General features: G+C 41.2%; 1 protein-coding gene across 4 annotated transcripts in view; it reads right to left on the minus strand.

The window, feature by feature from the left end:
- elp4 (elongator acetyltransferase complex subunit 4) overlaps positions 1-15032 on the minus strand; it is a 62985-nt gene that overhangs the window by 38199 nt on the left and 9754 nt on the right. For all 4 annotated transcript variants that reach the window (XM_042504020.2, XM_088078840.1, XM_088078846.1 and 1 more), the window contains exons 3-7: positions 14619-14740; positions 12787-12921; positions 11220-11356; positions 8100-8184; positions 4117-4305 (exon numbers count right to left, since the gene is read on the minus strand). In XM_042504020.2, coding sequence (XP_042359954.1) covers positions 4117-4305; positions 8100-8184; positions 11220-11356; positions 12787-12921; positions 14619-14740 — 668 coding nt within the window. The remainder of the gene's footprint in view (positions 1-4116; positions 4306-8099; positions 8185-11219; positions 11357-12786; positions 12922-14618; positions 14741-15032) is intronic.

Here is a 15032-nt window from a genome sequence, read left to right on the forward strand (position 1 = left end):
AGCTCCTCGAGTTTTAGGAGGTGTGCATTTTTTTTAATTTAAAAATCTTATTTATAATTGACGAGGGGCTCAAAAAAAGAGTCCTTTCAGGTCTGCGATTAAAGTCTATGCCAGCTCAATTAGCTCACATGCCATCGGCGTAAATCCCTTGAACACCCTGAGCCTCAGCTGACCATCACTCACTGACAGGTCATAGGGCGAGCCCAGCGTTCATTTACTCTGCAGTATCTTAACCAGGCTGAGTAAACCACAGCCCCCTCCATGGAAACAGTTACTGATGAACCCCGATTTCATCACAGTTGTTTGGCTCAATGGTTGTTTTTGGCTCTCTGTACTTATGTTTGCTTGTTTGAAAATGTGTGTATGGTGTGTGCAAAATTTACCCAAAATTCAATACATAACTCTGAGGGAGGCAGATGCTTTTCCATCTGTCTAATGTCTTGAGAGAGTAGAGTCTATACATGAGAAAAAATAAATGCACATCACTTCCAATGCTAGGAATAGAGGCAGGAGTTTCTCTAAAACAATGTATTTTCAACTGGGCACACAGGGTTAGTTTCCCCATTAAAAAAGGACCTGATATGACAGTTGCAGTTATCATGATGATTATATGGTTACGTGCCCTAATTAGAAAAACCTGTGGTGAAAACCTACTTAAAAAACCCAAACAATTTTACAATTAAAATATTGAAAGACAGATTCAGATGGAAAACTGCAATTGGAAAATTGCAATTAACAGTCACTAAATTGCATTAGCTGATTAACTAATGAGGTTAACCTAATTTTCAGGAATTTAATCTAACAATTTGATTTTACAAAATTGCTCTTTGTTATAAGTGAAAGTGAAACATCTTTGGGTTATGGACTGTTGCTTGTCATTCCTGAAAGATGTGAAAGCTATTTTTCATTACTTTTTGATATTTCATAGACTTAGGGCTTTTCACACCTATAGTTTTTTTGGTCCCAATCAGTTGATGAGTTTGTAAACACCCCTTGGTTTTGTGCCTTTTCACACAGAAAAAAATCAAAGCAAACCAACAAGCATCACTACAAACCACATGAGAACATTCATTCTGCTTATTAATCAGATGTGTCTTTGGCGAGAGCAAGAAAGTACATACAAGAGGAAGGTGGTGTGTTCGGAACAAGTGTATATTTCTGTGTGAAAAAAAATTGCTATTAAACATAGAGTAACAGCAGAGTTGGCATTTGCTCATCCACCTTGGTAATTATCTGTGCAATATACCAGGCAAAACTATATCATCAGAATGTCGAAGGAAATGCTTTGAAAATACTACTTCACACTTTGCAAAACATACGTGCTGCCTTTAGATAACTAACAAACAAGGGAGCTACTGTCTGCTACAATGCAAGCTGCTACAGTTTGCCTGCTCTGCCACATCGCAGAAGGCAAAGAAAGTACACGTGGCTTCAGGAGGCGTTTATCTCAAACCTGCAGAGTGCACCTGATAGTTGAGTCAGATTGATGCTGCTATCAAATTCCCACCTTAAACAAACTGGTCCAGAGTTTGTTTGGGACTGGACCAAGACCACCTCCGCTCAAGTGCAATTACTATATGCACACCTGCGATGTAAAACGCACCAGAAATAAAAAGAACCAGAGTCAGATTTATCTGGACTTCAAAGCGCAGGTGTAAAAACACACTTATTTTGAATTTATTCTTAAAGACTAGGTTAAATTAATTAATCAAGAAAATAATTAGCAGATAATATAATAGAATATATAAAATAATATAATCAGGGTTCCAACAGATTTTTAACAGACAGAATTTAAAAACTTTTCCATGACTTTTCAAGGACCCATATTTTTTTGGAGGCCATATGTTTCGTGCATTTTTCAAAAATATCAGATTAAAACTCTATTTAAACACAATTTCAGGTAGCTTGCATAAATGGAAGTTATATCGTTATTGCTACGTTAGGTCTTCAGCTCAGAAAATAAATTTGCCTTTATGTTACATTATATAAAGGTTATCCAGTTAAGATTACTGTAACAATTCATTACTCATAAAAAAATCCCTGACTTTTACAAAACTTTTAAGGAATTTTACTCATACCATGCATTTTATAGGCCTGGAAAATGAGATGATGTTCATGGGGACCCTGTATAATGAAAGTTATCAATAAACACCCTAAATTAAAATGACTTAAGTTAACAAAAAGTCAACTGAATATTGATGGTAAATTTTGAAGTGGGGATTTTGCAGCCCCACTACTGTACTAACGCTGCCTTCCCAATCCAAACGCTCAGTTATATTTGCATAAGTCAGGACACCACTTAGTCTGAGCAGCAGGTGAGGTGTGTATCGATTCATTTTAGGGGAGACAGTGTATTTTGTGTTTGTTTGTGTTTACTTGTGGGGAGGGGTATGGTGACAGGAGATAGTATGATGGAGGAGGAGCAGGCTAGGACAAGCCTAATTAATGTTTCAGATGGACTGTGGCACTAGGCTGCTGTGAGGAGGCTTTCAGTGAGTTGCTCAACTTCCCAAGCTGCTCAATAATGGATGGAGAGTCCAGCATGGTCTCGGCCAGCTAGCCCACCGCTACTAGTCTAGACAGTCTTCCAAAGGCCACACTTTGTTAACTAAGCTAATTATCAAAGCAAAAGCGCTGGCAGAAAGAGGCTTAGCTAACATGTCCATTCTTTAAACACCAGTCGCACTGTTGTCAGTAACTTAAAATGAGCAGCGTGCACACCTTGGTGACCTCAGCTGATCAATTAGACTCTTTTTAATGACAACAACACCAAGTGTGATTAAACTAATCATAAGGTCATTTCATAGATGCCCATCTTAACAGCCTCTCATTACCTCCATGTTGGCGTAGTAACCCAACACCTGATTCAGTCCAAAATTCCCCCCTCTCCTTTTCTTCCCCCGCTCATTCACTTCACTCCCCAGGGTGGAGAAGGGGGAGGGGACAGATTAAGGGTTTGGAGGCCAGGCCGGTGAAAGACAGGGGGACCGCTCCCACCACAGCTGACATCTGCTAGTTAGCCACTCTACCTTTTTTGACTAGGCCAAGGCCGCTGTGCACTGGGTATACAGGCTTGGAGCCAGACCATGTTGTGACAACACAGCTGTTCTGAAAGTTAAGTATTGACCTATATCTATCTTTGTGTAAAGGATTGGAGACAATGTGGCTTCCATGCTGTTGTGAATTTAGGACGATAAGGAAGTCGGGTGTTTTAAGTGTAGGAGAGATAAAACATTTTAGTAGAAAGTCTCAGATGGCTTTTCTGGTGAGTGTGCTTCTATGGGCGACTGTCTGGGGGAGGGCTGTGGTTTGCCATATGCCTCAGCAGATGACTCCACCTTCACACTGAGAGGCCAGACTGTACACAGACGCATGCACGCGGACTCATACCCCCCCCCACACACACACACACACACACACACAGCCAGGGAAACACAACTACAAGGAGGGATATTTGTAAGAGAATAAAGTGCATACACAGGCACACAATGTCATTGTGTGCAGCTTGAAGTAATTAAAAGCCCAAACAAACAAACATAGATTTAGAGGCCTTTGAATGAAGTGTGCACTCGACTGGGTCTGTTGGGGGAGCGATGCGTGAGGAAGAGGCCCCTGCACAGGCCTGAGTCATACTGGGGTGACACTGGACCACAGGGTCAAGAGGAGGCCCCACTACAAAAGACTTCAAACTTTGTTCCTCGTTAATGAACAAGACAAAGAAAAAACACTTGGGCCAAACATCAACCCACGCACAAAAAAATCCCAACTGTCTATTATCTGTAAATTCAAACCAATTCAACTTCTGCACGCTATTTATCCCTCTGGCGGTTATTTAAGGTAAGGGGTTTAGGACACAACAGAGGAGCAAAGACAAAGAGGTGAAGAAGAGAATAAAGCAGAACTCACTCAAGTTAGGTCTTGCAAACCTTGCATATGATGGTTTTCATGTAGTATCACTCATCTCAGAAACTAAGAAACTGTTCTAAACTTATTAAGACAAGCATACAAAGTGGATTTATTACATACACATTAGGTCAGCAAGTAACTTCTAATCAGATAAGTCATGCTCTGATGCTTATGAACTATGTTGTTCTAATGTGTCAAAGACGGTCATACCTGGATGAGATGTGAAGGCACAGTTACTACTGCGACTGACAGAGATGACCTCAGCAAAGCACGCAGTCCATAGAGGAAGGTAGTGAGGGCGTGGCCATGTCTAGGGTTGTCATGGCAACACAGGTCATCACCCCACAGAGCCGAGCCAAGAGAGTGAAGCCCAATTCGCAGGATGTTACGTGACTTTGACTGTAAGAGAAAACAAGGATGAAGAGGGGGTTTAGGAGTGATACAAAAGTTGTAAAAAGTCATGCAAACATACACAATCTTTGCTTTCAAGTTCCCCAATGCATTTTAAGGTTAACAGACTAGTGCTTTTTGATTATTTTGGGAAAGTGCTGTTTTCGGTAGTATTCCCAAACTCTGGGACAGAGCGACTGGACGGTCTGCTCACCAGCACAGACGATCGAAACACAGTGCCCAAACGTGACTGGACACAACTGCCCAATCACAGAGGCCATCTGACACACGCACAATGGACCTGTCAGACAGGCTTCCAATATGGCCGCCACCCAGAAACCCCAGCACATTCTTGGCACAACAGTGATGCTCTGCAGCCAAGGGGGCCTGGGTAGGGGTGGAGTGCCTTCCCTTGAAACCCCCCCACCCCACCACAAGAGATCAACAGTAACCCACTCGAACCAAGAAAAAGTGGCAAAACAGTGGTGGGATATATATCACTGAAACTGAGAGAATGGAGGAGCCTGTCCGAACTGTGAGAGGTTTTTGACCTTTATTATAGTTGCCTTTCTTTTGTGGTTTCTTCAGGATGGCTCCTGATTACTGAGGTGAGAGCCAAGAGTGATTAACAAAGCGCTGGCCTAAAAATCTGCTTACTTTTTCCTTTTTTTTCTCTCCAACCTTTCCTCTCTTTTATCCCTCCCCCTCTATTATCTCAACCCTCCTAAAATCTCCTCTACCCCACTCCCCATCGTTTCCTCTCCCAACAGTATGACCTAAGCTTCGTTTGGATCTGAATCAGAATCACAGGCATCTAAGAAAAATAAACCCCATTGTTTCTGGGAGTTTTTCACAGTTGGCTCATAGTTTCCCAAAGAAGGACTCTCACACCGGACTCTACATTCATCCTCCTCCCAAGCCCTCAACATCAGTGCTGCATCTCTATACCTTACTAGATGCATATTTTTGCGGTGTGTGCCATTGTCACTAATAGATATGCACTTTCTTTGTTTACCAGGCTTTGCCTACACTGTAAAATCTGACAAGTTGATCTTACTTAAAATAATCTTGGAAACTGATTGCCTTGAAAAAGTTAATTAAATATCACTATTAATCTTAAGATATGTTTACTTTATATCTAATTGTTAAGTTTACTCAAAATTTAACTTACAATTAACAAGTTACATTACTTTGTTCTTTAGCAACTTCAGTAAACCAAGTTAGTTTGACTAAACTTGATCATCAGAAAAAGGATTTTGCTAATGATGAAGTAAGGAGATCTGCAAGCTCTGTTTTGTTAGCATGTTTAAGAAAATACAAATATGACTGACTAGTGTGAAACCAGGAGAGTACAGATATGTAGCACAGTGTAGTGAAGTTGCTAAAACTTAGAGGATTGATTTAATCAAACTTTTCATTTTGAAGTTGCAACAACTTCACAAAATTAAGTAACTATGACTAAACTTTAAGTAAACTCAACAATTACATTTAAAGTAAACATAAAGGAAAACTAATAGTTATATTCGCTTACATTTCTTTAGGCAATCTGTTTCCTAGATTAAAAAATGTAAAATCAACTTGTTAGATTTTACAGTGTACGCAGGGGACCACAAAATTAGAATTCTCTTTCTATGCCGGCAGCCCAGCAGGAGGGAACTGTGGTAACACGACTGTTGCTGTGGCATCAGGAGGAGAGGCCAAACTTAACTCCTATAGTTTAGCCTATAGAAAAATCAGGGAACAGTGCCAGTTGAGTCCAGCCAAGGACTCGAGGCCAGCCATATAGACTACAGCCAGCCTGGGACCTAATCACCAGCCAATCTCTGCAAGGTCTCACAGTCCTGCTGCCACTTCATCCCACTCATCTCAAAGGACTCCAAAAAATATGCACTGGGGATTAAATCTTGTTCTAATCTGTTATTTACACAAAACACTTTATATAAAATCTGCATCGTGTTAGTAGTCCATGATGGCAGATTAACAAATAAACATATAAACACACTGACGAGCAACCATATTGGGCATTCTTGTGCCAGTGCCCATGTCGCTCTGTGCTGGTCTGCATTCCTGGACTGTGCCAACAGCATGTCAGGCGGCCACACTGCTTTAATGATGTCAGCAGTTAATCTGGCGTGTGAGTGACAGCGCTCGGGGAGGGAGGGTGGGGGGTACTGGAGGTAAATCCTGTGTGTGAGTGACAGGGGGAGAGGTGGCTCCAGGTGACGAGCAGAGGGGTCACTGAAAGTAGGTGAATAAGGCGCGGAAGGCGCACACACACACACACACACACACACTGTATATATACATACATATATACAGGCACATCACAGCGTTAAGAGGATTACACCAGGTCCTGTGGGAAACAGACGAGGCCATGGATGTTTCTGGCATTCTGTAGACGACTGATGATTATTAAAAAGATGTATGTCAAAGGTAAGACACACACAGCTGGGACACACAGGTGAGGCCAACCCGGGCAGGTGACAGAGAGGTGAACAGACTTGAGAGAAGTGGTGGTTGGAATGTGACAGAAGAGCTCGGGGTCACAGATGCAGATCTAGTATCTCTCTTTTCGAAAAATGCTCCTCTAATGCACATCACACGTAAACATTTAGATGCACAATAGTCTGACTGGGCTCATTAGTGAGGCTCATTTACAACACAACATGTTGGCACCGGCAGATAACAAGAGTCCACCTTTAATGACATTTGGTGAATAAAAAGAAAAAATGCACACCAACATTTTGTGTTGCATCACAGCTCGCGGCATCTTACTGCATACCAACTGCATTTTAGCAGTGTTTGTTTGTCAGAGAACCAAAAACAATAAAGAAATCCACAAACACTGGGAGGGGACCTGACTAAAAAGTTGTGGATTCGATGATGGGAAATGACGTGTGTGGTCTTATTTTTCTGTTACAAAATATAGGGTAAAATAGACAAAAGTGATGGTATTTTTAAAACATCACTCTAACTGAACTGATTACAGGGTTCCCACATATCTTCATGGATAAAATTTCAAAACTTTTGCATGACATTTCAGGGACTGAAAAATATCTATATAATTACAATTTTGTTCCCTCTAAAACTGCAGAAAAATATAACAGCAGTAGTGGGGTATAGCACAGGTATGGGAGCTTTGGGATTCATGACTCTACATGTTAGATCACACTGTCACAACATTATTTTTCTGCTTCAAACATATCAAATTCAAACTCTATTCAAACATAAACCCAGCTAGCTTCCAAACATGAAGAAAGAGATGGAACTCGTACGAGCTGGTAAACAAAACGTCACACATCAGTTTATGTTAGAGTTGTGTTGCATCAACAGCTACAGAAAAAAAAATGTCGCCGTGTTACATTACGTGGAAAGTTATCCACCGTTGATTTCTGGAACAATTAATTTCACAACACAAAAAAGAATTCATGGTTTTTCCAAAACATTCAAAGATTTTACCAATCCAATGACTTTCTTAGGCTTGAAAAAAAGCATTGTGGAATTCTATGTCTTTTCCAGGTTTTCCATGTGGGAACCCCGTGGTTAAATGGGAGTTGACACATAACATGAGGAGATTGGTGAACTGAGTTGGACAATCTTTCTTGTTGAGCTGCTTTTCTCACCATTCCAGTTGAAAATGTCTACACAAAGTGAGTCAAAGTGTGATTGCTGTTTAATGAAAGGATGTATTGGTTTTCTAAAAATGGTATGACCTTAATTGGAGATATAAATTTCAAAAAGGTTGCAAAAAATATCTGTCAAAAGAAACCAATGCAAAGCAGTCGTTTACTTGTGGTTCTTACCATGGGGACTGCTACATCGAAGCCCTCCCTGTTTATGACCTCTTGCAGTGACTTCAGCAACGCAGAGTAGGACTCAAGCATGGTGCTGAAAAGAGCAGAGGACAGACGACAGAGAGTGGACAGAGTGGAGGAGACAACCAGAGAGAAAGAACACAAAAGGGTTACTTAGGACGTGTAAACTGTAATTGAAACCATTTTGATAAAACTGGGCCAAGCCTTTCACCGCAGTAGCTTAATCCTCTATGACTGCAGCATGTTCCTCCTGACTGTGCTTTTCTGGAGCCACTGAAGCAGACAGATGATCCATATCAAGAGATCCAATTAATTTATTTGGTTGATTAAATTACAACATGACTGGTTCTCTGTCAGCTCCCTGAGGATCTGATTGTGCCGAGACAAGACAGACAAACAGACAGATGAGACGTGCATATGCACAAACATACACACAACAAAGACGATAAGTGAGAAGGAGGGTACGGTTAATGGGCTGATATCTAAAATTAACAGGGAACAGCATTTTGGTGTTTAATCAGGGGTAAGATGTGCACTACTGACAAAGGGCATACAGTACCATCAGAGCGACATTTAGCAACAGTCTAGGGATAGATTACTGCTGAGCCCATCATGTGCTTATAGGATGGCCAATAGGAATGTTAACCCCATCTTTTTACACAGGTCCCCCAGAACGCCCCACCATTATAATGACCACTCTGTGGTGAGTCACAGTGGGCCGCTATGTCAGTTGTCAATCCGACCTGCAGGCGACAAAAGCTGATAAACATAGATCGGTCACACACCAATAGTCCTGCATAAAGAAAAGTAATACACACTCGTGTTGATTACACTTGCGCCAAATACATCCATGTACTCTATTTCAGTTATTCAGCACAACAATGGTGCCTCCTGACCCTGCTGGGGCTAATGATAGAGCTGGTTTGGTGAAAGAGGGACACCTACCCTCCTTGGCCTCTCTGCCCATGCCCCTGCTCTGAGGTAGGGGGCTGGGATGGTTTGACATGCAGTTGAGCAAGAGGTTGCCTCCGGTTGGCAGCCATTGTGTGGGACAGCATTGTGTTTTAGCTACCCCTACTGAGCACCCCTCATTCAGGTACCAAAAAGGTCTAGGTGCTTAGCTACAGGGGCTAGTGCGTCGGCTAATTAGGATCATATACAGGGAAGCTTCTTTATCTCGGTGTTCCTCTTTCAGCGAGGGAAGAAAGGAGGAGAGAAGGGGGATGCGTGGTCTTAAACAACAGGATCTGTATCACCTAGAGAGCAATTTGTGCCAATTATGCCTTCAAGTGAAACGGAGCAATTTAACAGCTAGGGTATCAACATGGGGCTGTGGACACGTGCAAGGGGGAGTAGCCTGCTTAGGAGTTTGTGTGGTTGATGCGTGTGTGTAATATACTGAGTGTGTGTGCGCGTGTATGAACGTGTGTCAGTACTGGGGGCCACAATGGTGCGGTGCAGGTGTAGTTTCCTGCTGTCAAAATGTCTGTTAGATCCAGAACCCATTCATACGCTACAACGGCACAACAGTACCCCCATGTCACTCTTACTCACTACACTGCCACGCAACGCTCCAAAAATCAATGGAGAACATATTTTATTTGTTCACGATTAATGGATATTAATAAACTCTGTACTGATATTTGGTAAAATGCCAAATGCCATCCTTTTAATGGTCCACACTTGTGAAAATGTACACTTTAAACTAAATGTCTGCAACATTTAATGTGTTTGCATGGGTGCTCTGTTAAACAGTCTCTGTTTGCCAAAATAAAAGGAAGAGGGATTCTATAAAGCCTCTTCCACATCCTCTGTGCTCCAGATTGCTGTGTTTACCCAGTGTGTGTGAGTGTGCCTTCGTGTGGCCTTGTGTGTTAAACAGCACTCTCTGAGTAAAGAGCCTGCGTGACCTCTGAACCCTAAATACACTCAACGCAGGAGAAATCAAACAAACGCTGTGCAAACAAGACCCTTATTTGAATAGACATACACAACCTTTCCAAGAGGCTGAATGTCTTAGGCCACTGGCAAGCTTCTTAGATTAGAGGATTTGTATCAGCAGTTTAAGGGGTAAAAATACTGATCTTTTAAAATTAATTTAAAAAATGACACTTTTTTGGTTAAATAGGACATTCTTTAAAATATGATGAAAATGTGGATGTCTGGATTTCAGCTGTAATGATTTATATTTGTTTATATATGAGAGCAATGCAATGAACCTCTGTTACTATTTATACAAAACTAAGAGTGCACTTTGTTTTATTGCACTATATCATTTATTGCTGCTTTTTATGCACCTTTTACTTATTTAACCATGTAAAACTGTGTTGGGGAAGATCTGAACCCATCTAACTCGACTTAAGAGAGCACTTTGTTTCAACTCTTGTGGGTTTTAAATGTGCCATACAAATACAGTGACTTGACTACTTCGCTGTATTTTATTGAAGCTGAAAAAATTAATTGATCAATTTTATTGTTAAATAGTTTCAGCCAGTTTTTCAAGCAAAAATGTTGCATCTTAACTAGTTTCAGCTTCTAAAATGTGAATATTACATTTTTATTTGTTTTTTTAACATCAAAGTAAGTAGAATATCTTTGGTTTTTGGACTGTTTGCCTAACAAAACAAAAAATGAATTTGTTAGCATGGGCATTTGTTTCTCTGGTTAAGGGCTTTTCTTTTACTATTTCTATTTTATAGACAAAACAGTCATTTGAGAAACGTAAAAAGGTTAACTTATAATAAAAACAAACTTCAGTTTCAGTACTACAGTTTATTAAATTCTTTTGCCTAGGTATCTCAGCACTCTACATGATAGTGGGGAGCACAAAATCTAGAGTTTCTTCCTACCAGGTTGACTTTTGTCTGATGCAGATGCTGGTTGCAGGCCTTATATAGTATGCGCTCTTTAAATTATGTTGTTCTCTCTGCAATGTTGGCTTACCTGTATTCTGTGAACGATGCCATGTTTGCTTACCTGTGTTCTGTTGAAGATGTCTTATTTGTGTAACTGTGTTTTGTGGATGATGTCATGTTTGTGTGCCTGTGTTCTGCAGATGGTGTCTCATTGGTTTCCATGCGTTCTGTGGATGATGTCTTGTCGTTTTACCTGTGTGTAGCTGATGACTGGGCGGGATGTTCTGTAAGGTAGAAGCGGTGGCACTTGACTGCCTGGCGAATTTCTGGCTCCATCGTCTTGGAGACGTCATAGTAGTGCCCGAACCGGGATGAGGATGCCAGGGCGGTCTGAGGAGGTCAACCTCATGTTAAAGCATATGAACACTTAACATCTTAAGAGCATTATATTTATTTTCAATCATCCGTGTCTGGAGCTACTGCTTGATTTACATTTTCTACAACAAATTATGTGCATTTAAGTAATTTCAGTTAACAGTAAAACAATTCATCAAGAAAAATAATCTTATTTGTCTTTCTACTATGTTAAATGAGTGTGCTTCACAACACTATGGTAATGCAATTGCATTGTTTATGGGTCATTCCTCAACATTCCTACAGCAGAGAAGTTAAATAACCACTACGACCACGCTCTTAATCATTTCTTCACATAAATGTCCACTTCTGGCTGTGAAAGCAAACGTGTCAGGGACGCAGGGGAAGGCGGATGTTTTCCTGCAGCTGAAAGAGAGAGTTTTAGCTCTTCTCTCTCAGTGAAACCAGGGATTCCATTGTTAGAGGGGCCCTTAATCTACTCCTAATCTGGATTAGGGCCCCCGGTGTGTCCCTCTCCTGGCAGGACGAGGGGGTCAGCAGGGCAGGGGGGTCAGGGGCTCATCTTCTCTTTGTGAGCTAGGCAACCCGCTTAGCGTTCCATCCCCGCCCTGACGGCCTCACCTTTGATCTGATGTCTTCATCGGGAGAGCGACACAGTGGGCCATGCCAGGAGAGGTGTGTGTAAGGGGAAAGTAAGCGTTGACTCTGTGGGTGAATTTGGGATGCAAATCCTCTGGTGGGGCTTACTAGTGGTTTGTAAAGACGATTTTACAGGGGAAGGGGGAGAGGTGAGGAAAGGACACAGATATAAAGAAGTTTCCAGGGAGAGAGAAAGAGGGAGAGGATCCCCAGGGACACACTGTGTGCTGTTAATCCACATAGCGATATGGATTATAGACTGAAGGGGGGAGACTGCAGAGAAGTAGAAGGGGAGGGTCACCTCTCCTCAAAGCGGAAGAAAGAGTGTAGGGCTGCCGACCCTAGCAGGGGGAAAGGCAGGGATTTGGGGGAAGACAGAGGTGCAGGTCTGGGTCATAGGGTTGAGCGAGCAGACATGTCAATGCACAGGCTGCAAAGTACTCTTGTTTCCCAGGCTAAGCAGGGGTGCAGGCGTGTGTGTATGTGTGTATATGTGAGTTGGGAACCAGTGAAAAGCCTACCTATTGCCAGCTAAGTGTGAGTAATCTGGTCCAGCTCTGAAAGGAGAGGCTGAGGCCTCATTCACTACACAAAGGAGTTTAGAAGCTGATGGATTTTACTGGTAGAGACAATTGCCAAGACCAGACAGCCCGTGCTGTTCTTTCTAATAAAAATGATCAGCCAATAATCAAGTTGGACTTTTAATAAAAGTAGCATTATTACATTCAATTGTGTATTCTAATCCTAAAATGATGCAATAATTATAATATTAAACAATATAAGATGTCATGTGATCACCAGATTACCTGGACTTTTGGAAGATTCTGATAACGCCAGGCAATCTTCATGGCATCCAAACTGTCTTGAGGCTCACAGGATAGTCTGGGCTGCTCCACTGGTTTGTGGATAGCAACATCATCCAAGATGGGAGCTGGGAGTTCCTGCACGAAATGTAAATATACACACTGAATATAAAAATTTTGAATGGTCACAAGACATCTTAATTATTGTTATGCATGCAAGTGCCATGTTTCCACAGTGACATTATTTCTTTACTGTTTTATAGTCAAAAAGCAAACTTAGCTTATTTTAATTTTGCTGAAAGAATTGAGAAAACCCAGATAAAGCTGTGAGAAATTTCCTGAGGAATCCTGATTTCTGAACCTCATCTATTTCTTTTCTTATTTTTCTCAATGTTTTGGTCACAACTACATGTACTTCCAGTTCAGTATTTTTTTTCAGCTTTTCTGAACTATCTTAAACGAAACACATAAACACAGCATATATATGTGTATATATATATACACATATATATGTATATGATGTGGTCATTTCCAGTGTCATTAACCAAAGTCTAATCAATTCCAGTCCAGAGGGGTCCACCTTGACAAAGATAGGTTACCATATCTTCAAAAAATCCTCAACATATTAACTAGGTTTCTAATGGGTTTTTTACAAGAGCACATATGCATGACAACAAAGCTTTCACAGAGAAAAAAGTATCACTGTGGTGGCAGTGTGGAGGTATGAATGATCAATATAGCAGTCTGTCCTCGTATCGGTTATCGTATCGATTAGATCCAAGGCTGAACTAAAACTACACCTGAAATAATAATAAACTTAGTCAGTTTCTACAGATAGACAACAGACTTTAAATTAAGTCCAATGCATACAGTAGGAAAAAACTGATGCACTTTCTCATAAGATCTAGTTCTAAGATAAGTCTATTCTTTTATTGTGCAACTAGCATTTTTCCCCCCAACAAAATAGAAAAAAAAGTCTTTTGAGTGTTGGTTTAAAAACAGGGCAGGAGTGGGTGGGAAATCTGACTGATTAGCTGATGCGAGTAAATGTGGGTTTCTGAGTGCCTGATTTGTTGGAGTGCATGTAGACGTGTCCTCAAATTTCCTGCTTTTACTTGACTTCTTCCAATAAGCTTGTTTCTCTTGTGCATGTTAACATAATGCAAAAAGTACAACCTTAGCATCTAAAGATTAGCATACTGAGAATGTAGCTGTGAAAACACTAAATGATGTGATATATCCCCACTGGGAGTCCCCCTCTCTTAATAAGCCTTTGATATGTAAAGAGAGGGTGAGGCTGTGACCCCTCCCACTATCAATCAGTGGGAGAGAGGCCCTCCTCCTGTATGCTGGGTGGCAGTCAGCTTCTGGGGCTACGCTCCTCTTCACAGAGTGATGCATAGGGAAACATTTCAACAATGCCACAACCATGCCACCCTCGACCTCTCGGATACCCCCGCTGACCCTGACACATCTTGGGGAAAGCTGTGAGACTATAATGCCTGCTAAATCATGGTCTGATAGTCTGACCGGCGAACCAGGCTGAATACTGTACAACAGGCGCTGATTTGTATATTGGGACAAAAAAAAAAAAAAAAAGAGTGTGCAAGTAGGCAGAATATTTCCAACATCTTCTGATGACTAAAAGGTAAACAAAAGTTTTCAAAGATGTCTTGTTGACAGTATAACAGTAGCTCAGAGATGATGTTATAGTAGACATGTTAAGGCCATACCTGCCTCTTTGTGGATGGTTTGTCAAGACTTATTGGTTTAAATAAAAACAAAAAAAAATCCTTCCTGAGAGCTTACAGAATGTATGACACCTCTTCTCATACCTGTAAGATGTCATCTGGGTTATCTTGAGCCGCTGCCACAAAGAGTTCATGTCGACATACCACTCCTTCTGCCAAGAAGTACTTTAAGATCATACGAGAGTAGCTATCATATCGGTCCTCCTCTAAAAAAGGAACAAAAAACAACAACAATCAGAATTTGAGTGCGAGTGGAAAACTGAAATAAGCACACGCTCTGTTAATCAATGCCATCCTGCTAACATTCTTTGCAAGGCCTAAGGAAATGATTTACTGATAAAATAGATCTTCCCTGTGAAAAATACATCAAGCTCAGGTCTATCACTGGAACTTGACTTGTTCTGAACACTCATTCAGACATCACAGATCCAGAAGTTTATGACCACATCACAGCTTCTGACTGTAATTGATGTAAGGACCGCGTTCTGGCTGTGTCGG

Source organism: Plectropomus leopardus, chromosome 1 (genome assembly GCF_026936395.1).
Source record: "Plectropomus leopardus strain MGB_pleo_1.0 chromosome 1, ASM2693639v1, whole genome shotgun sequence".
NCBI lineage: Eukaryota > Metazoa > Chordata > Actinopteri > Perciformes > Serranidae > Plectropomus > Plectropomus leopardus.